General features: G+C 45.2%; 1 protein-coding gene across 4 annotated transcripts in view; it reads left to right on the top strand.

The window, feature by feature from the left end:
- The window catches only part of LOC118788827 (guanine nucleotide exchange factor DBS-like), a 68,586-nt gene that overhangs the window by 18,902 nt on the left and 27,559 nt on the right, over positions 1–22,125 (top strand). For 3 of the 4 annotated variants that reach the window (XM_036544937.1, XM_036544936.1, XM_036544938.1), the window contains exons 2-4: positions 11,111–11,194; positions 16,044–16,158; positions 21,813–21,903. In XM_036544937.1, coding sequence (XP_036400830.1) covers positions 11,111–11,194; positions 16,044–16,158; positions 21,813–21,903 — 290 coding nt within the window. Of the gene's footprint in view, positions 1–3,686; positions 3,821–11,110; positions 11,195–16,043; positions 16,159–21,812; positions 21,904–22,125 lie in introns of those variants that run through there. The other variant, XM_036544939.1, reaches the window with a different exon arrangement.

Consider the following 22,125-nt stretch of genomic DNA (forward strand, 5'->3'; position numbering starts at 1 on the left):
ATATATGACCCAAATCCTTGGATGGGAATGTTGGGAGATTAACGCTCAGTTTGGTAAGTGGAGCACGTTTCGGAGGCAACTGTAGTGCAGCGATTCCTGTGGGAGGGGGTTCGGAATCGGACCATGTGACCGCGTCATGTGACTGCTAGGGGTTGCTGGAACCACTCACAGTCACGCCGTCCCACACGCACAAGCACTGTTCTAGCAGGTTCGTCCCCTTCAAAGAGTTGGATTGCTCTTTTCTTTCAGGTTCATTTCACCAACAGAAAATTCTCAGCCCCTCTGCTCTGTGAGGTCCAGCTCACTTACAACATACTGTTTTTTATGTAAGAAATACATGACATAAATTAGGGAATGTGATGTATGAATGTTTAAATGCCCTGTAATCAAAGATGGCAGCCTCCTGTTGTTTGGAACCTGGTAGTAAGTAAGGTAAGGTAAGTAAGGTTTATCTGTAGTGCCAGATCTAGGGTTGGGTTATGAGTTTATTTTGCCAGATCAGATGGGACAGGATTATTCTGCCAGGTCATAGGAGTAGGGTTACTCTGGTTCATAAATTAAGGAGGAAGTCAACTTCATCAATTTCTGTAAAACTGCCCTAGACAGCCCTGAATAATGAGAATCCAGTGAGTGGCATTACCAGGAAACTTTTTGAGAATAATTTTTGGGAAATCAGTGTGGTTTTTGGCAGCATTATCTGCATGTGTGTATGTTTTTGTAGAGACAGTGCAGGGAAGTACTGAAGGAGTGCTGAAAGTTACTGCTTTGTTATTCTTGAGGAAGCCTGGATTGCTTAGTAGAGTACCTACGAATGGTGTGTAAATTGTGTAAATTGCTCTGCATAAGGATATGTGCTAAACTAAAATATAACTTAAAAAGTTATATATAGAACAAAAAGATAACTTTTTGTTCTTTACAAGTGGATGGGCAACTGCAGATACTAATTCCATCAGTTTCTCTGCCAATTTCACTGACTTGACAGATTGCTTCCTGAAATGTCACTTCCTGAGTAGAGAGGAAATGATTTGGATAGCAGATAAATTATGTGACAAGGACAATGTCATTGTGAGAGAGAGCAACAGTGAGCAGCCCTGCTGGCTGATCTTCCAGATTACTGTAATCCACACACAGGCCGGGCGTCACCAGTTTTGCAAACACACCCTACATCTGTTGACTTTGTCATCCCACCCACCTGCCATCCTCAACCTAGCCCATCTGCCATTTCCTTCATGCTCTCCGCACATGCATGGTTTGATGTCACTGGTGCTCACTCTGGTGAGAGGAAGGGTCAAGAGGTTAAATAGCCAATTGACTCTGGCTACCAGCTAGAGCTCTAGAATGCTTTAATACTCCTGCTTTGTTGATTTGGGTTGTTGGACAGGGCGATGATTTGACACAAAGCCATGTAAGATACATCTTGAACCAGAGCGTTCCTTTGACGTGAGCGTCCATCAGTGCAAACTTATGGGGAGTTGATCCCAGTGGAGACTGCCAATTATAACACTATTGCAGTCAAACACCAATTAGTTATGTTAAACATAGTGCTGAGAACCCTGGCTCTGGTGGTAGTAGAGGTTGGGGTAAGAGAGAGGGGGCCGCAGTTCCTCAGAACGGCCAGTGTCTGATGCACTGGGCAATCTCTATTGTCATATCATGTGGTGTTGTTGTTCAGGAGCTGGCTTTTAAATCAGTTTTTAAAGACATTACAGATACACAACCCTCCTGGGCTCCTGCTTATATTCTCTTAAACCCAGTACTGAAATGTTAAATCATATTCAAATTTGATTTGATTATGATTATGATTTGATTATGAAATTCTACAAGTGGCTTGCCAGCCTAAACATGCTCAGTTTGTTTATGCCTGTTAATGCCTGTTAGTTAGAAGTAATGACCACATGTATTATTTACTTCATGTACTATAGACAATCCATATTCATGCTATGCTAACAGTCTGCTAACAGAGGCATCACAGATGCTGGCTTCAGTTCAATACTGTCTTTAGTGAGGACAACCATGACAATGCACAACACTTAAAGTGTTCATCTAAATTCCACTGCAAAAAGTTTTGACTGGCACCACCCCTGCTCACGAGATCTGGTAGAGTTGGTTGAAACTGGCCAGTGGCAGCACGGTCGCAGGTCACCTGGACTGAGTATACACCCTAATTTTTTTTTTCACAGAATAATCCAACACAGTTGGCATACAGTAAGGCATAAAATTACAAAAATGCATTGAATATTGGAATGTTATGACAGTGAGTTGAGCATTTGAAAATGCTATCAATAAATGCATAAAACAATACAAAAAATCCCATTAAGTTATTGTAAGCAGAAGCCCACCCCTTCTTGTCTGCATTACCCTTCCCCCTTGTCATGGCAACCATTCCAAATCCAGCTGGCCTGAAGCCTTACCTTCTCAATGGCAGTTGGCAGGATTGGCAAACACTGTCCTGTAGCTCCTCCCTGCAGGAGAACTGCATTTGTATTTGAATGGAAAGCCAAAACATCTTAGCTGAATAATGCTTCCCACACACTGCAGCTTTTCCTCTCACCAATGTATGGCATTAATTGCTTTTACTAAAAAGAATTTCTCAGTGTATCGAAAAGCCTGCATGCCTGGGGGTGACGCAATTTTTTTTCTAATGAATTTATTTTTATGTTTTGCCTTTTCCTGAAGCAGTCTTTCAGCCAGAACCTTCTCTGTCACACACCATTTCTCATTATGCATAGCCTAAGGGCTGGGGTGTATTGCATAAAAGCAGTGGGTCTATTTAGTGTGTCCACAGCAGCTAATTCACTTCAGCAGATTTCCTTCTGCATGGCCACAAGAAAACTAACAGGTGGTCCAAGCTCTAGCACAGAATGGGCAATGAGTGTGTGTGTGTGTGTGTGTGTGTGTGTGTGTGTGTATGTGTGTATGTGTTTGGTGCTTCCCATGCTTTGAATAGAGAGATCCTGAATACAGGAAGGCTGGGTATTCACAGCAGTTGAGTGAAATTCCTCCAGAGCTCCTTGAGAACGCGGAGTTGCCCCAGAAGAATGCCTCAGTTTCCCATGTGTGGCAGACTAAACCTACCCCCCCTCCACACACCTTCCAAAATCTGCCTTCTCGCCTTTAGTTATGGAACCAGCCTGGAATCTCAGTTTGGGGAATAATGCTCCTGTGGTTGCCAGGACAGAAAGAGGTAAAAAGTCCATTTGTTGAGGGAAAAGGGGAGGGTAGAAAACACCCCATTAAGTCACAGGTGCTGTTCATTTGGAGACAGCCCCAGTGACGACAGCTGCTGGCGCGGCCGAAAACCCCAGAGCAGGGGCTGTCACCTGATAGGTCGCCTATTATTACAACAAAGGGCCCTGCCGGGGGAGTGCTCCGACGGGCGACAGGATAAGGCCCCCGCACAGCTTGTCCATCTTTTATCTGCCCCTGATCTACTCACAGACCTTAGCTTGTCAGAGCGAGGACCAGCTCTGTGCTCTCTTATGCTAACCCACGGGGGGGAGGGGGGTGCGGGAGCTGCAGGAGGTGTAACTACAAACAGGGGAGTTGGGGGGACTCCCCATCAGCCATCCCAGGAGAGATGGGGGTGCAGGGTGTGCAGAGAGAGAGAGAGGGAGGGGGGGCTGTCTGAGCCCTTAGATTTTTTTGTGCCGCCACTGAAGCCAAAGCCAGACTAGGGCAGAATGGACCTCCGTCGTCCTGCGGACCTGCTCTGAGGACAGCTGGTGTGGGGCCACGCGCCGGGCCAGGATGGCCCTCAATCGAGTGTCCCTGCTCTGTCAGGACATTACCAGGATGTGGCTGCAGCTCAAGGCTGTGACAGGTATGCCGCATGTCAAGTGATGTTGATAACGCTTTGAGTATCCCTCATTTTCCTCAGAGTTTACATTGGGGTATTGGTGCTATAAAAGTTCTCTGCTATATGGCAGTACTGTCAAACTTTCAGGACACTTTAGAAAGTGATTTAGCTGTGTGTGTGTGCGTGCATGTGTGTGTTTGTGTGTGTGTGTGTAGGTGTGTGTGTGTGTGTGTGTGTGTGTGTGTGTGTGTGCGCATATATGCCATTGTCAGAGGTAGGGGGAGGAAGGCTTTAATTCTTCATGAGGCAGCTTCTTTTTCACTCTGCCATTCTTTCCATAGTGTAAATTTCAGAGTGAAGGATTTGTTAGGAAAGTGGATTTTTAAATTTTTTTCTTCATCATGTTACTCTGCCTAAAAAGCACATACATAAAACCTATGAATTAATGTGTAGAAATATATATTGCTTAAAACAATGCAGCCTCTAAATGCCTGACCTTCGTGTGTTTTAAGGTTGTTGTTGATGTCATTGAAAAATAATGCCAGACAAAAGCAGATGTCCTGATGCATTGTCTCATGTAAACAATTGGCAGATTTGTTTAGAGTTTCATCTGAAACTATGAGCCATTAAACTTCCTGATATCACTGTGTACTTTAGTAACTACCAAATCATTTCTGTATAAGGCTTTTCCGGCTGTTATTTGTCAGGATAAATTACAAAGTATTGAAAGGCAAAAATCACTTGTCTTGGAGATTGGAGTATTGTGTGGAATGTCAAGTAGCAGTAGCAGAGGATAGGTGTGTGTGTGTGTGTGGGTTGTGTGTGTGTGTGTGTGAGAGAGTATTTGTGTATGCGTATTTGTGTATGCTTGTGGTTGTGTGTGTGTGAGGGTATATGTGTGGTTACTTTGAGGCAGCAGGTAGATGGGAGGTTTATGTGGGGTTTAAGAAGCCTTGCATATGGGATAGACAAGCTCATTCTCACTGCTGTGTTGGCATCACATGTGTTACAATCATTTCCATGGAGATGATGTGACACTTATCAGACTCTTCTCTCACAGTGTGCCTGTGGGAGAGAGATTGGTATTACAGCCTTAGCCATTACCACAACGCTGGCTGCTGACCCACGGTCAGTGATAGCCATAGCATACAATGAGCTAGCAGGCATAGTAGATGTGCATTAATTAGCATTGTCCTGCTATCTAGCTATGACCTGAACCAGTAAAATGACATGTTCTGCTTTTATTCTCTTGCTCCTTAAGGTATCCTTGTCAAGTGAGAGACAGACCTGCCACCCTATTCAGTCAATGCAAAGCTTTCTGTCACTGGAAACATCTAAAATATTTCCCTCTGTTCATCTGTCTGTCCTCTGTCTGTCAGTCAGGGAAGAATGAGATACTTGGATGTGATGAAAAATTTTGTTGGCATACCCTGGCATTAGTATTTATTTGATTAGTAATTTGCATTTATTCCCTGATGCCAGGACAACTTGCATAGCTCGCATTGCAGACATAATTCATTTGGATACAGGCTGTGCAGCTCCCCTCTCAGGAGTATGACAGGAGTTTAGACTCACTCTGAAAGTCCCATCACACGCTTTAAGCCCCAGTTATGGGGCTGCCCGCATCACAGCCCTCCCTCGTTTTTCTCACCCCCTCGTGTTGCGTTAGCCCCGAATGCCCTATCATACACACAAGCCAGATGGAGGCTTGGCGAAGCTGGGCTATAATACCGGCTAATATCCTCACTGGTCTCCCCCATGTGTCTGTGACCCAGCTGCCCCCATACTGAAACACAGCTGCCCCCAAACGCACAGACAGATGCCCCGGAATCAACACGCAGCTGCCCTATGCCAATGCCAGCTGCCCTCATACCCATGGACAGCTGCTGAGTCCTGCCTCAATGCCAGCTGCCCCCTGGTGCCTTTCAACATACCACCCAATTGTATCGTTTGATCTGTGTGCTGATTCAAAACTGTCCTTTGGATTCCCGGGACTGTCTATCCCATCCCTGCATACCAGCTCATGTGCGAGCTCCTTATGTCTGCATGCCTTGAGTAATTGTCCTTGGCGTCTCTGCATACCAATGTGTGGCGCATGGCCATTCCAGGTTCCCACCACAGTTCCTTCCCTTCATCGGCATTGCAGGCATTTTGCAGCATTCTGCATCAGCAGTGTGCAGTCAGGGAATTATGGGAAAAGGCGTTGAATCAGTGATTGGCAGGTGAACTGGCAAAAGGGAAAACCAGAACGTTTCCCTCAATGTTGACAGCCATTGTAAAGGCTTTCTAAGTTAAGGCAACACCTTGGTTGCCTGTTTATATAAAGTAAATGAATGCCTCCATTCATGATTAGTATCTCCCTGTCTTCCAGACATTACTGTGACAAGCTTCATCACTAAGATTGAAGAATTAAGGCGTAATTACCAGGGAACAGTGCTTAACAGAGGCCTGGATGTTTTGGGGGTGGCATTACAGTCAGCAGCACCTGCATCACTCACTTTGTAATCCTGGCAAGTGAAGGCAAGACCAGCAGTTTTCTGTGCAAAAAGATGCCTTCCGAAGACAGCAACATGTATTTAACTCCCTGCTTGTGGGAACACAATGGGGAGAATGCTTTGCAAGTGAATAGAGAGGTGTTTCTCAGGCAGTGAGGCTCAACTGACACGTACACTTTGTACACATAAAGAGAATGTGCATAATGGACCATTTAAGTATAGAAAGAGAGCTTAGAGCTGCTGGATGCTGCCATTTTAAGGCAAGGCCTATGACTACATGTCTTCTTTAACATTACTAACATTACCAAGAAGGCATCCACTGAGTCTCAAATCTGAGTTCTATCTGGTGCTAGGTTGACAAATGTATTGCATGCATTGCAGCTCTAGGTGTTATAGTACAGACAGACATTATTGTAATTTTCTGAGAGACATTTGAGCCTGAATTTGCCCTTGGGAAGATGGATAGGGCCTGCATTGTGTTGTAGCTTGTCCCCAGCTAAACAGAGTCTCACATTAAATGTGCATATACTGTATCTGTAAAGAATACTTCTCTCCATTACAGAGGTAAAGCTGGTTGTCCACTGTATGCTGTTCACTGTTCTCTTAAGCTTCACCGGCAACTTCTGATTGAATAGACAAAGTACTTTGGGGCTACACTGACCCTGCAGGTTCAATAGTGTGTGTGTGTGTGTATGTGAGTGTGTGTGAGTGTGTATGTACGTGACTATATGTGCGCACGCATGCGTGTGTGTGTGTGTGTGTAAATGTGTGTGTTTGCATGTGCATTCACACCCTTTGTTTTCTCACAAAGTGAATCTGTGCAGCCCTGTATATGTGTGATCAGAGACAGCATCTGCCTCTGTCTGAGCAGATCTGTTAACAAGGATGATGAGCTGAGGGCCCATGATCCTTCTCTCTCCTGTTTCCCGGCAGCGGCTTCTTTACAGTGCAGTGACGGGACAGGACACGTCGTCACTCATGCAGAACGCCTCCCCTTTCAACTGAACGCCTGTTACAGGGGTCTTCAAAGCAGTCCTTTCATCCCAGGGCACAGCCACCATTAAATCCAGCCTCTCTAAAGCTGTTCTACAAATTTCCCACACATGAGTGTCGCCTCCTGGAATCTGTGCCAGGTCATTCCCTATGCTGTCTGTTTATATATGTATCTACATTATTATTATTATTGGCATTTAGCAGATGCTAAAGTAAGTACCTTACCCAAGGGTACAGCAGCAATGCCCCAGCGGGGAATTGAACGGGCAACTTTTCAGTCACGAGTCCTGCTCCTTAACCACTATGCTACACTGCCGCCCCTATCTATTTCTCTGGTCTTTCCCTTAAACTCATCCTTCTTGTCTACAAGAGAAGAGGAGAGGAAACCACATTGTGGTAAAATACAATTTTCATAAATCTGGTCAAGGGGCTACAGTTTCCTGTAGTGATGTGTATGTGTAAGAAACACTATCAAAGTGGGGAGCTTTAAATTATTACACAGAGCATGTGTGCGTGTGTGTGTTTGTACTTGTGTGTGTGTTTGTATGCGTGCCAGCCTAATTAAGGCACCCTTCACTTGAGCACGTGAGCCCATGGGACATGTCCACAATCTGATCTTAACCCCCTCTAGCTTATCGTGCAAGAGCCTCCTGAAACAGGCGTCAGCTGTCTTCAATTAATGCAGCGGGAGCTTCTCCTTGAGCCGCCAACCTGTCCCCGCTCTGTGCGTCAGCTGGCGTACAGTGCTGCCCGTGCTGTCTCCCCTGCAATCAGGAAGAGTCCCCACACAGACCCGTCACTGTCCACACGGAGGGTGCTGCTTTCGGGAAGGTAGTTGGCCCACAGAAGTGAACACCGACAGTCTTAAGCACCAAACGCATCAAGCCTCAGAACGCTTGGTTAGCGGAATGTGTCATCACAGCGTGCACGGCTTAGGCCTTAAACCACCTTAATCCATAATTACCGCCGCCTGCCTCCTCTTCAGTGGCTCTGGACTGAAGGCATCTGAGTGCACCTGCTGCCCCTGTTTTAGTGCTCGTACAGCTTCTCACTTCAGGCCCGGTGAAGGGGTCTCCTTCCTTTCAATATCACCTAACACCATCCCCATCTCTGCTGACCCTGGCTCAGGTCTTGCGTTTTAGAGAGCTTTCTTGTGGTTCCCTGGGCCCTCAGTCAACTCCACTCCATTTAATTTGTTAATTGGTATACTTCCAAGACAATAATATATTTCTAGCTGTGCTCTTAAAAGGGAGAAAGCCACAAGGTCATCAGATCTGCTTTCCCTTTCAATGCATCACAGCCTCTCCATTCACGAGAAACACAGCTTTCGTGGATGGGCAGATATTAACAGTATTTGCATATTGCCTTATAAGATATTTTTTATCTTAATCAGATAAACAATCCTGTATACCTGTCTTATCCAAGAGTCCTGTGAGATACCAGAGAGATACCAGCTGTGGAAGGCAGTTCAACACGCTGCACTTAAATAGCCAGCAGGCTTTTCTGACCTATGAGAGCTGTTTTCTCTTCAGAGCGAATGAAGGCCTGGACTGGACAGAGGGAGTGAGAGACATGGATGTCTTGCACTGGTTAGCATTAGCATAGGTGGAGCAGCACTATATTAAACAGATTCTCAGACCAGATAGAAAGAAAAAGATGAGATTCCTGGCTTGCTTGTGTCTGGAGCTGGGTGTTGCTGAACTGTGAGTAAATGTAGACTGTGCCAGTGTGACCACACACCGCTTGGGGGAAAAGAATGTCTGAGAATTGGGTTCCTCCACACTATGGTCATGTGTTTGCATTAAACTCATGGGCAGTCGGGCTGGATCCCTGGTATCAACAGTGGAAAAACCCATAAACCCACATAAAAGTGCTGCAGTGGTGTAATATGATCCTCACTTCGTGACTACAAGCTCTTACAAACATTCTTATAATAATAATAATTTACTTTTAGAAGTTTAGATATTTAAAAGTTTAAAAAGTATTTTCACAGTGCTTCACAGTGAAGGAAAATAACCAAAGCATAGTAAGAACAAAGAATACAACTCAATATACAAAAGGAAAGACCATTCAATAACAATAAAAATCATTACACAAAAGCAGGTCTGTAAAAGTGTGTTGAGCAGTGGTTTAAAAGAAGATACTTTTTTTTCTAAGTATTTTTGTGTCTGTGACTGCCTGTACACTAGGAACAAAACTTTGCCATTAGGTATCACAGTATTATGGTAATGCTGTAATGGTGATGGTCAGTGATGTGCTCTGAAGAATGGTAGCGTGGTTAACTTCGGTTCATTCAAGAGGTCGTTGCTCACTATGCTGTGCTGAGGTCATGCCAGTAAACCATCCCTTAGCGCAAAGGGTTTGTACTCCCCACCCTTCATTCAGTCCAGATGTGCAGGTTTACTTGCCATTCTCCATCGTCCCGTAACACGACCAAACCGCAGATTTGGTCCATGAGAAAGCTAAGCGTTGATCTGAGGCTGAGCTTTCTCACTGTCAGGAGAGACAGGCTCACCTGTGGAACATACACAGGGGGTATGTGTCACCACCGCCTGTTGTCTGAGTTTCCTTGAGTGCTGAGATACGGTCAAGGAGTGATACTGCAGCTGGCTGCTGACAGTGACAGGAATGACAGCAGTTTGCTTGTTTAGTGTGTGGCGTGGCCAGTTTATTTGGTTTGTTTGAAAAGCAGCTCTATCTCTGATCCAGTTTGACTTGGGCGTAACACTGAGGGTGCTAATCCTAAATCAGATACACATGGATATAAGCCACCAAGCTTTCAATAAGCAACAGAGGAAACTGAGTGAAATGTGTATGAGTGTGTGCATGAGTGTAAGCATTCTGTAGTTAGTATGACAGTAAGCCAGCCTTTGAGCCATCTGTTTGTGCAGATAATGTCTCTCCATCCTGCTGTTGTCTGTTGTCCATCTGCTGTCCTTTACCTCTGTATTCTAACATCTCTTTGGATGATTATTTTACAGAGAACATGGTATAAAGCACAGAGTGCCTTACCTTACCACACATAATTAAATGCCAAGCAAATGTATGCAGAGTTCTCCCAGTCTATGTATTAACCCCTCGCAGTGTCAGATAGCAAGTGTAGTAACCAATGTGTCCGAAAGTGCTTAGGGTACCTACTGGCAGTACCCCCTGACTACAGAACAGCCAATCCTTCTCAAAGCTGCCTGCAGGACTTTTAGTGGTCACCCCACCACTAACCCCACTGTTCCAGTATCAGTTCCTTTGCACTGCTGCAGCTGAGTCTGGCTTCAAAGCAGATTACTGAAATCCGTTGTGCTGATGCACTGAAGGAAATGTGTGTGTCTGTACGTTTCCCTCTCTTTCCTCCCCCCTGCTGTCTCCGCACACAGAGGCTTCGCCTTCTGAGTCATGCTGTAAATACAGCCGGGGGATGGGTGTCTGCAGAAGTGGGTCAGGCGTGGGGCGTTCTGAGAGCGCCGGGGGTCTGAGCAGTTCTCTTATGTCTCTAGTGACCAGTGACTGGACCATCTGGTTCTTTCATGTCTGAGTGACCACTCTGTGGCTCTCTGATGTCTGAGTGACCACTCTCTCTCTGTTTTTATCTTGTTTGTAGTGACTCAAATTCAAATTCAAATGTGCTTTATTGGCATGAATCATGATGTATAAACATATTGCATTCATATACAACATGAAAAGGCCATATTTAGTCCCATGCATTCTCTCTGTTATTGCAATATGTGTAGTGACCGCTCTCTCTCTGGTTTTAAGATATGTGTATTGACCACTCTCTCTCTCTCTGGTTTTAAGATGTGTATGGTGACTGCTCTTTCTTTTTCTTCCCCAGATGAGATCATGCAGAAGGAGAGCAGTCCCCTCTGTGCTGCAGACATTGGCCCCGACCTCAGGAAACAGTTTGCCTTCCTGTCAGGTGAGGCTCTTTCTCTTACTCTCTCTCTCTATCGTTCAAATTTAAAAATGCTTTATTGGCTTGACTGTTCAGAACAAAATGTTACCAAAGCAATTAACAGTACATTTACTTTGCAGTTAACTAGGTATTTAACTCAAAACTAAGAATAATAAATTAATTAGAATTAGTAATAATACTAATAATAATAATAATAAGAAGAAGAAGACTGTGTAATAGAGCGGAACTTGACTTGCAGCTACCAAAGGTGTAATAATATTTACTTATTATAGAGGTAGATATAACCTCCCCAACCTACCGATGCTGATCTCCCTTCAAAAAGAAAAGACAAGCCCCAGGCAAACTTGACTTGACTTCACTGATCTTTAGAAACGCCCCAATTATTGTTCATCCAGCCCTCTCTTACATTGTGGCAGGATGCCACATATTTGGTAGCTAAAACTTAGCGTAGTTAGACTTTTCCCTCCAAAGATATAGGAATTTGTCTCTCCCTGAAAGATTTTTCTCTCTGCCGCCTGTGCCCCTCCCCCTCTCTGAGTCTCTGGTTTCATCCAATCAGGGGAGAAATCAGGACAGCCCATGGTGCTAGGCTCAGGGCTAATGCCCATCTGTGAACAGATGTCCCTGAACCACGTTCATTTATATGAAGAGAATGGTCAAGGTCATCAGCAAGCAGTGCTGAGCTGATTGGCGTGTTGATGATGTCCGATGCCTCCGTGCCTTGCTGCCATGTAATGTAGGGCCAAAGCATTCTGAGCAGAGTGTATTTATAAAAGTGCTGTTTCTGCAGTCACGGTGCCAGAACATGACATTGTGCTTCTACCCCACTCCTCCCCACCATTCAGAGCCAGAGAAACTCAACCACCTCCAGGAGAACTCTGCTCTCAACCCAGATAGGGCCCCACTCGGGTTACCCTGGACAACACACGCCAGGGAGACAGAACATCAATTATTGATTGATCTGCCCAACACAGCGGCTCGCTGATGAGTCCAGTGTGAGGGAGCAGGGCCGCACAGCACTGCAGCTGTGATTGGCACGACAGACAGGTGTCTCTCAGCGACAAAATTTACCATACAAATCACTCCGCTCCAATTTCATTAGCTCCCCTGTGTGTATCTGTGTCTGTCTGTTTGGGCTGTGTCTGCTGTTACCTTGGGATGATCAGGTTTCTCTGGTTGTTACGAGTTCTTTCATTGTCTGTTGTTGTATTTATCCATTGATAAATATTTCAGATGGCTGTCAGAGCTTTTAATCTGCATGCTGTTTGAAACTGAAATATTCTGCTGTCGAAGGGTGCAAACATGATGTTCTGTTTTGTGTTTTTTATACAAGAAAGTGTGTTTATTTTAAAAGGCCCCCTTGAAGTACTTGCGCTCTTGATCTGGATTTGTTCTGAAGAAGAAGTGCTTACAATAATTTCATTGAGTATGATTTCAGAAAACTGAAGGTCATTTAAAAAAATATTTCTTGGAAACAACCTCTTGGACTGGATAAAAAATATTCTGCTGGAAAAGATTCTGCTTTATGACTCCTACATGATCCTTTCAGGATCACATAGACCAGTGTTTCTCAATCCTACTTCTGGAGGCCCACTGTCCTGCATATCTATTACCTATCCTTGCTCCAAACACACCTGATTGAAATTAGTGTGCATGCTCTTGATTAAATCAGGTGTGCTCAGTTAATCAAAAGTGCCACTGAGGAGTTCAGTCAGGTAGGTAGAGCAAGGATAGATAGAAGAGGTGCAGGACAGTGGGCCTCCAGGAGTAGGACTGAGAAACACTGACGTAGACTGTCCGTGGAAACTTTAAGTGTAACAGTGCACCTAGATTTGGGATTTGAACCCAAAACCTTGTGGTCAGGCTTACTCATATTGTTGTAGTTCTGTGCTGCAGCAGGTGGGCCTCCTCTCCACCCTCCCCACCTGTACCCCCGCCACACTAGTGATTTATTTATTTACAGATTTATTTCTACACCCTTATACACCCCCTTCCCCACCCCCACCCACCCAAAGCCCTCTGCCTTGCATTAAAAGGATCAGTCCATTTCTCTCTAATGGCTGAGACCAGTGTACAGAGTCCATTTGCACTGGAAAGTTTTCTCATTCTGTCAATGTCTGAACTTCTTTCCATGTGTGTCATTCACAAGCTGTGGACCACCCCGAAAACAGTTTGTTTGAACGTTTATTAAACAGAGATGGTGCATGACAACAGCGGCCAGAACAAAAACATGTAAAACAAAACTCTGAGAGTTCTGATAAGCCTTGAACAGAGATAAGAGGAGTATAGAGTCATGATTAGGATATGGGTACTGGAGAGGGGGACTAGGAGACCCAGAGTTTTGGCATAGAGTTTTGGTTGGGAACCCGATGCCTTGCACCCATATCAGTCCCCCTCTAGCTGCAGTACAAGTAAGTAAAGAGAGGAGAGAAGAGGGGTATAAGATGGATGATAATACTGAAATTAAAGGCTAGCTCTGCTGCTCCAGCACAGTAAATATCATCTGTATTTTTTAATTGAAGATCCGAATGATGAACTAGTAGGTAAATATTCAGACAATCCCTGTGCAATAAACCAAACCTAGACAAATCAGTCCCGTACACAGCTATAAAAATCCCACTTACCACTTCCTTTCCTCTCCAGCTGTTCACAGCATCCCTGCTCAACCCCATCTCCAAAGAAAGGGTTCTTTTCCCTGTTTATGAGGTCCACACAGGGGGGTCAATCCTGCATAGGACTCCAAGCCAAACATAAGAGCGGTTATACCCACATCCGTAGCAACCTTTATGTGTTGACTAGGTGGAAATTTATATCTACTGAATGCTAGATTATGAACTCAGCTGGTGTACATAGTGCGGTGTAGTGGCAAGGACCAGGGCTTGTAACTGAAGGGTGGCTAGTTCAATTCCTGGGGCATTACTGTTGTACCCGTGGGCAAGGTACTTAACCTTCAATTACCTCAGTAACAATCCAGCTCTGGTTAAGAACATCTGCAAAATGACAATAATGTAATGTAATGTAACTGTAAACGCAGATTCTACATTATGGCCGTGTTAAATCTGATATCCTTGAAGAGAGCTGCTTTTCTGAGGACATGCTGCGAGGCGGAAAGGTGGAATGAGAGGAGTCACCATGCTTTAATCTCACTCTCCCCTAATGCATCCTCCTCCCACAACTGTTCTCACTCCCCCTCATGGGACAGCCCTGTCCCCCTCTCTGTTGATGTGTGACGGTCACCTTGGAATCACCACAGAATAGCTTTGCCCCCCCCCCCCCCAGCAGCCCCCACCTAGCCCCCAACCAACCCCCCACCCCCCCTCCCTTGCTCCATTGATCGTCCTTCTGCAAGCCAGTGCAAACGCGGCCTCACCGCCACCGTCACCACGGAGATGGGAGAGGGACACACACTTGCATTGGTATTCTGATCCTATCATCAGATAGCGCTATGCTTCTCCCGAGCGTGTCCATGAGAGCAGAACGGAGAGGACACTGTGAGATTCTCGTCTCCCAACAGTAGGAGCAGGGCCCGTCTCCACCTCTGTTGTACTGAGCTGCATTCAGGATGTGGATTGGCCCCTCCCTCCTCACAGCAGTGCAGCAAACATGTTCGCCTGCGTCATTGTAACAGTGCACTTTGTCACCAGGACCCCTGCAGCAGTGGGTCATGTAACGCATACTGATACTCATGTCAGAATGCCTGAAGTATCTAACAACAGGACCCATCGTGAAGCAGTATTTTTCGAAAAGTCATAATACATTATTGGGACACATTGTATTGAGAGAATTCAATGTCATGGCTGCTCCAGTCGAATCACAGAGTAAGAGATGGGAGTGCAATGTTTCAAGGTTAGTCCGCTCGGGAGGGGTTGTGACGAGACAGATGAAATGGGGGAAGGATTTGTGAGATGATTGCATTTCCTTATTTTCTGGGTGCATTTGCCCCTCATGTTCATCACATGCTTTTTATATTAGTGCTGCTTTCTTCAGCGGCTGTTGAATGCCCCTGTGTATGCTACATGTAAGCATGTACTGCAGTGCACCTCTGTTTAAATTCACTGGAAAACATGCCTGTGCCCCCTTGTGGTGCTGTTACTATCATAAAATATATGATATATGCTAAATCTCACTTGAAGGAAATAATAAATCTGTAATAAATCTGTTTGTTATTTTTATCGGCATAGCTGTTTCATTAAAACAGCAATCAGGATTCTGATCTTGACTTTGGTCTTTTACCCCTGGTGATAGTAGCAAATATACAATGCATTAAAAGAAATGGAAGGATTGGTGCATATGATTGTATTATGATACATATAACTGCTGGTTTTAAATGAGAAGGTAAACTATTTTAATATTGAAACCTGTTTCAGTATTGTGCAGTAAGTACATTTGAAAACTCTCCTTTAAAATAGCAATCATCTGATGCTTTCAGTGAAAGGTCTCCCAGGAAGCGTAACACATCTGTCTCTTCTCATTGGATGGGAATGGGTGTACTGGGGTCCCCTTATAAGCCAGGGTCAAATCAATTAAAACCCTGATTCACTTGCCAATTATAAGGTAAATCCCTTAGAAAAAGTGGCTTGAGATTGAACCGTCAGTACTCTAAACTAGAAAATCCCTACTGTCAGTCTGTGAGTGGTTCTTTCTAATATACTGATATATTTTTATGTTCAGTTCTATATTCACTCTCGTAGGGTTAGTAAATATGGGCTCAGCTTCCTCAGCAGTGCTGGGGAAAATATACTTCACATTACCCACAATATACCTCTTCACTCACAGCCCCCATCCATAGCTCTGGGATTACTGAAAAATGGGGTAGGTATCATTAACACTTTCTCCTCTACTGTCCTCTCAGGGGGTCGAGGGGAGAATGGAAGCCCCATCATTGTGTTCCCCGAATTTCCTGCCTTCAGCGAGCTCCAGGAGCAGGAGTTTCACAACGTGCTGACCTACCTGACCAGCATTCCCAGGTAAAACTCAGCTCTACCTGGGCATTAGTGTCTGCTGGTGGTGAAGGGAATCACCTGGAAATTAACAAATTAAGTGAGACTAAAGCAATACACCTGAGTGTTACAATTGTAGTAGATTCACTAGTAATCACATGGAGACTCAATTACAGGCAGCAACTGCAGACATGATTACTTCAAGTCTTTGTCATTGTTACGTGAAGGTTACATAAAGAAGTTACGTGAAAGATTTTATCTGATGCTGGGCTGTATGCAGTATTTACAGTGTGCTCTATTACCACCCATACATTTATAAACACAATATGTAGTCCTACCAGCAGGTGTCACTACAGATTTATGTTTAATTTTCTTGTGAAAGCAATGCTGGGAGAATTACTAAGACCAAGACTATCTTTTTCATACTTGTTTAATCCTTATTTTGTCACTGTTCTGAATGTTAAGTCATTGGATTAGCCTCACATTTCCTCCATGCTACTGGTGGTAGGAATAACTGGTTCATTTCAATAAGCAAAAACCGGAGCTCTTCACCATATCAGTAACAACTCTGACCTTCCCAGAGAGGAGATACACCTCATCTGATGGAACAGTTTGTGTAAATGCGCTCCTGCTATCTGCTCTGTTATCTTGGCATATCCACACTATAGCAACAGCTGTAGTTTGTGCCACATGAAACAGGAGCGCTGGGACTCTGAAGGAAGGCAGATACAAGGAACAAGTTCTGACAAAGAGTGTAGTCTCCATGATAAAACTGCCTGTGGGAATTTTGGCATCAATGTCTGAAGAGTGGTCAGTCAAGATGCCCTTCGGATGGTATTTCAGGAAAGGTTCATTGTACATCCTGGTTGCAGGCCAATTTGTGACACAAGTATTGAATAACAAGTGTAGGGTAACAGAGTATGGCTCTGAGGCCAAGATACAGCTGAAAATGCTGAAATATACTGAAAATAAGGAAGACAATTAAAATTAAGACCATTGTAATATTTAGTGATAGCTTAACTGTAAAAAATGTGTTTTGCCATTGTAGTTACTTTCAGATGAAGTCCTGTTGAACAGTAATGTCTGTCTTTAAGACGTCAGACCAAAACACACAGCCACAGGCCCACGGCCCTGTTTTCCACTCCGGCAGTGGAGAACTCTGGGAAATTCTGAGAAATGTTTGCCATCCAGAGAGATCACAGTCATTGGACACCTGTGACATCACACAAGCTGACAGAGACAGAACACAATGTCTAATTAAACAGGAACTAGGTAGCTACAGCTGAGCGGCCATGAAAAACAGCATACGCTTGATATTGTTCAAAGGAGATCACATGATCTAACCTTAAGGTCTGCTAAGGGTAGAAAATGACATCCTTACATTTCATAGAAATTAATTTATGAACAAAGGGGAGAAGACTGGATTATGCATGGTGGCTGTGTGGATTAGCCTTTCCCTTTAGTATTCTGTTACTTTAATCAAGAGTCAAAAACCCCATCTGAAATGAGCCACAGTTTCTGCATGGTCCATATCCAATACTTTGCAAGAGGAAGCCTTACAAATACACTGATATTCAGTTCAGTTGCTGGTAGTGTCGCCATGTGAGCTGAAATGTTAAAAGCATTCATGTCAGGACCTAAAAAGCTGCCTCTCACTCCTCTCCCTCACTGGCCCTCTGGACACCCCCTTAGCTACCTTCGGGTCGTCTCCGCAGAACGTCAGCTCCAGCTGGCGCTCTGGTGTGAGGTGCCCTGTAGCTGGCGCTGGTCTCTCTGTCCCCACCGGGGCACACAGAAGAGGCCAAAAATAGAAACGCCAGAATGCCTGTCTGTGTATGTGGGTTTGAAAGAAACATGAGGACACTGTCCTTCCTCAAGAGCACTCTGCACAGACCCTTGGAATAAGACAGCAAGTCATAGTAACAAAAAGTATACAGTGCCGTGAAAAAGTATTTGCCCCCTTTCTGATTTCTTTTAGTTTTGCATATTTGTCACACTTAATTGTGTCAGATTTTCAAACAAAATTTAATGTAAGACAGAGACAACCAGAGTAAACAAAAAATACAGTTTTTTAAATGATCATTTTATTTATTGAAGGAAAAAGGTTATCCAACACTATATCACCCATGTGAAAAAGTAATTGCCCCCCGTAAACTTAATAACTGCTGTGCCACCTTTAGCAGCAACAACTGCAACCAAACGCTATCAATAACTGGAGATCAATCTTTCACATCGCTGTGGGGGAATTTTGGCCCACTCTTCTTTGCAGAATTGCTTTAATCCAGCCACATTGGAGGGTTTTTGAGCATGAACTGCCCGCTTAAGGTCCTGCCACAGCATTTCAATGGTGTTCAAGTCAGGACTTTGACTAGACCACTCCAAAACCTTAATCTTGTTTCTTTTAAGTGATGCAGAGGTGGACTTGCTCCTGTGCTTCGGATCGTTGTCTTGCTGCATAACCCAGTTGCGCTTCAGCTTCAGATCACGGACTGATGACCGGACATTTTCCTTCAGGATTTTCTGGTAGAGAGCAGAATTCATGTTTCAGTCAATTACGGCAAGTCGCCCAGGTCCTGAAACAGCAAAGCATCCCCACGCCATCACACTACCACCACCATGTTTGATTGTTGGTATGATGTTCTTATTGTGGAATGCTGTGTTAGCTTTACACCTGATCTAACGGGATCCATGTCTTCAAAAAAGTTCCACTTTCGTCTCATCAGTCCACAGAACATTATCCCAAAAGGCTTTGGGGTCATCAAGGTGTTGTTTGGCAAATGTGAGATGATCCTTTATGTTCCTCTTGGTTAGCAGTGGTTTTCGCCTTGCAGCTCTTCCATGGATACCATTTTTGCCCAGTCTCTCTCTAATGGTGGAATCATGAACACTGAACTTATCTGAGGCGAGTGAGGCCTGCAGTTCCTTAGATGTTTGTCTGGGTTCTTTTGTGACTTTTGTGACCGGATGAGTTTTCGATGTGCTCTTGAAGGTTGGCCGGCCACTCCTGGGAAGATTCACCACTGTTCTCTCCTAGGGGCCACTTACTTTTTCACACAGGGCCAGTTCCTTCAATAAATAAAATGATCATTTAAACACTGTGTTTTGTGTTTACACTGGTTGTCTTTGTCTTACATTAAATTTTGTTTGAAGATCTAATACAATTAAGTGTGACAAATATGTAAAAATTGGAGAAATCAGGAAGGGGGCCAATACTTTTTCACGTCACTGTATAACCTAATCAAATAAAATAGTACATATCCAGACCTACTTGACCTCTGTTATATTTGGCTGTGCATAAACAGGGATAGGAGGTTACTCAGTACATTCATTGATGTGATACTCATATTTAATGTCTGTAGATGCAATAGGTTAGCTGGGGAAGGATAACATTCTTAATGAATAAGTGATGTAACATGAAAGGAACACAGCAGGAAGGGGTGTGAAACAGTAAAAACCATGCTCCTCTGTCAGCTAAAGTCAGACAATTCTAATGTGTTCTCAGGTGGTTTAGATATTATGGTCATTATCATCACACACACATGCACACGCATGCAGTTATACACACATGCACATACACACACATACATATACGTTATGTGGCAAATAATTACAAAACAAGACAGCTATTAATTTGGGCAAGGGTGATAGTTATTTTATATATCTGCTGGCGCACTGGAGTGAAAAGCAGGCACCCATTAAAGTTTATATTACTGTAGCTGTGTCCCAGCTCAAAAATGTCATACTCCAAGAGGACTGTGGATAGGAGTCCTTGCCCAGTGAGCGCCGCCCCCCACCACCCCCTCCAAACTGGACCTTCAGTCTCCTGTTCCATCAAGGCATGAGAATTTGCTGTGTCTTAATCCTATGCTACCATTCTGATGGAAAATCCCATTTCACCTCTCCGCACCATGAAACCAGCCAATGCTGTGATGAAAGTGTGACCGCGCCTCCCAGCGTTTCCCTCCCCCCACCCCGCCTCCAGGGAATACTACATTAAGAGCCAGGATGGATGAGGAAATTAATGAGTGGAGGATCTGAGACGGGCAATTTAAGAATGTGGCTGATTTTTAATCTGTTTCTAATCTGTCAAATGGCTCCCCCTGCCAGCCACGGTGACCATTTGGATGGAGAGAGAGCTTCTATTCAGCCAGAATAAATAAATTAATTGTATGCAAATCAGCTCAGCTGCATCAGTAAACAATATCAGCTCCTCTGTGATGCCACCAGGTAACAGCTGGGCACAATCCAATTTGGCTGTGGCATTTTTAACCAGAATTTACTCTTTAAGTGTAAGTGTACTAGTAAACATTTAAGTGTACTCATTTTTTTAACATATTTACTCTTACAAATATGTAGCTGCTTTCATGTGGGCTCAGAAGATTAGTATGCTAAGCAAATCTATGTTTAACCAAGAAACAGATGGACACAGCACCGTTGCACGGCTCTCGGTGGAAAGTACCATTTATTTTTCACAGTGGTGGAGTTGCGATTCAGTAATGTATACCGCATACCCACACAGTCCTTTTAAATAGACTGACATTACACAGGAGAATTCTCTTGCTGCTGGTGACATCACCGATGTGCTCCTCAGTCTCACAGCTCTGAATTTGAAAGGAAATAATTACCCCTGCTTTATTGCTGAATTCTAATGCGCTGTCTGTAACACCTCCTATTCGGCAGTAAATCATCGACCCCCCTCCCTCCCGCTGCCGCGCTCCTCGCTCCCCCCGCAGCACGGCGCATGTGCTGTGAATTCATAATAGGACTGAGACATAGAGAAGGAGAAGGGGAGAGTGGGGGCTGCCAGGGAAGGAGAGGCAGGAAGAAAGAGAGAGAGAGAGAGAGGCTGTCATGGCAGCCAAACGCAAAGATCCACGCTGCCGCAGCTCCTCTTCACACACCAGCGCCGAGGCGGACCCTGCCGCTTTTCTGCGAGCGATCGACATGAGCTGCCGCAGAGGCTGTCCGTCACCCCCGTGAGGGGCTGCGATTGGCTGAAGGGTGGCAGCCGCTGAGGCCCCATTGGTCTGGCTGCTGGAGGCAGCTGTTTGGCTTGCTTGTGCGCTCCCTGCCCATGGCACTCATGTGATCGGAGACATAAAGCGAAGGTCGGATTCTGCCTCTGTGTTCTCTCTCTTGATTTTCCCTCCATTTTTTCCTGGCGGGGTGGGCGAGTGTGTGTGCGTGCATGCGCGCGTGTTTTTCTCTTCTCCTTTCCCGCTTCCACAACCCTTGCCACACGTCGAGAGGTTCTGGGAAGGAGAGAGAGCCCTGTTGTGTGGTTGTGGAATTGGCGGGATCTACCTGAGCGAAGCCTAGCTTCTGGCGGTGTGGGGCTGACGTACTGCACTGTGTCGGTGCGTGCGGAGAGTGCTGAGGCTCGGGAAGGGACTGGCAGCTCCCTGCCAGAGGGGGCGCTCCTCTCATGGTGCTGACAGACACGTCGGGCACCTCAGAGGCGTTCTGTTCCGTGACCCCTCAGATCACGTGTGTTTCTGGGGACTCAGGACGTGGTTCGCGTAGCCCTGCCTCGTCCCCCCCGGCGTGGAGCTCTGTTCTGGACTGGTGTGGGTCGACTGGGGCACAGGGCTGGTGGTGGAATGAGCGGAGGGGTTCGGGCTGCTGTGGAGGTCTGTGCCCTGGCTGTGCTGTGAGGGTGACTGTGGGGCCCTCTCTTTCAGCCTGACGGCCGCAGGGGTCGGGTTCATCCTGGTCATCGACCGGCGGCAGGACAGATGGGCGTCCGTGAAGGGGACGCTTCTGCGCATCGCGGTGAGTCCCTGCACCTGCCCGAAGGAGAGGTGGTGCCCCAGCTTCGGTCAGTGTGTGTGTGTGTGTATGTCTGTGTGTTTGCACAATTTCAGCAAGAGCAGTGTGTGTGTGTGTGTGTGTGTGTATATGTCTGTGTGTGTTTGCACAATTTCAGTAAGAGCAGTGTGTGTGTGTGTGTGTGTGTGTGTGTGTGTCTGCATGACTTCATTTAGAGTAGTGTCA

Source organism: Megalops cyprinoides, chromosome 14 (assembly GCF_013368585.1).
Source record: "Megalops cyprinoides isolate fMegCyp1 chromosome 14, fMegCyp1.pri, whole genome shotgun sequence".
Classification (NCBI taxonomy): domain Eukaryota; kingdom Metazoa; phylum Chordata; class Actinopteri; order Elopiformes; family Megalopidae; genus Megalops; species Megalops cyprinoides.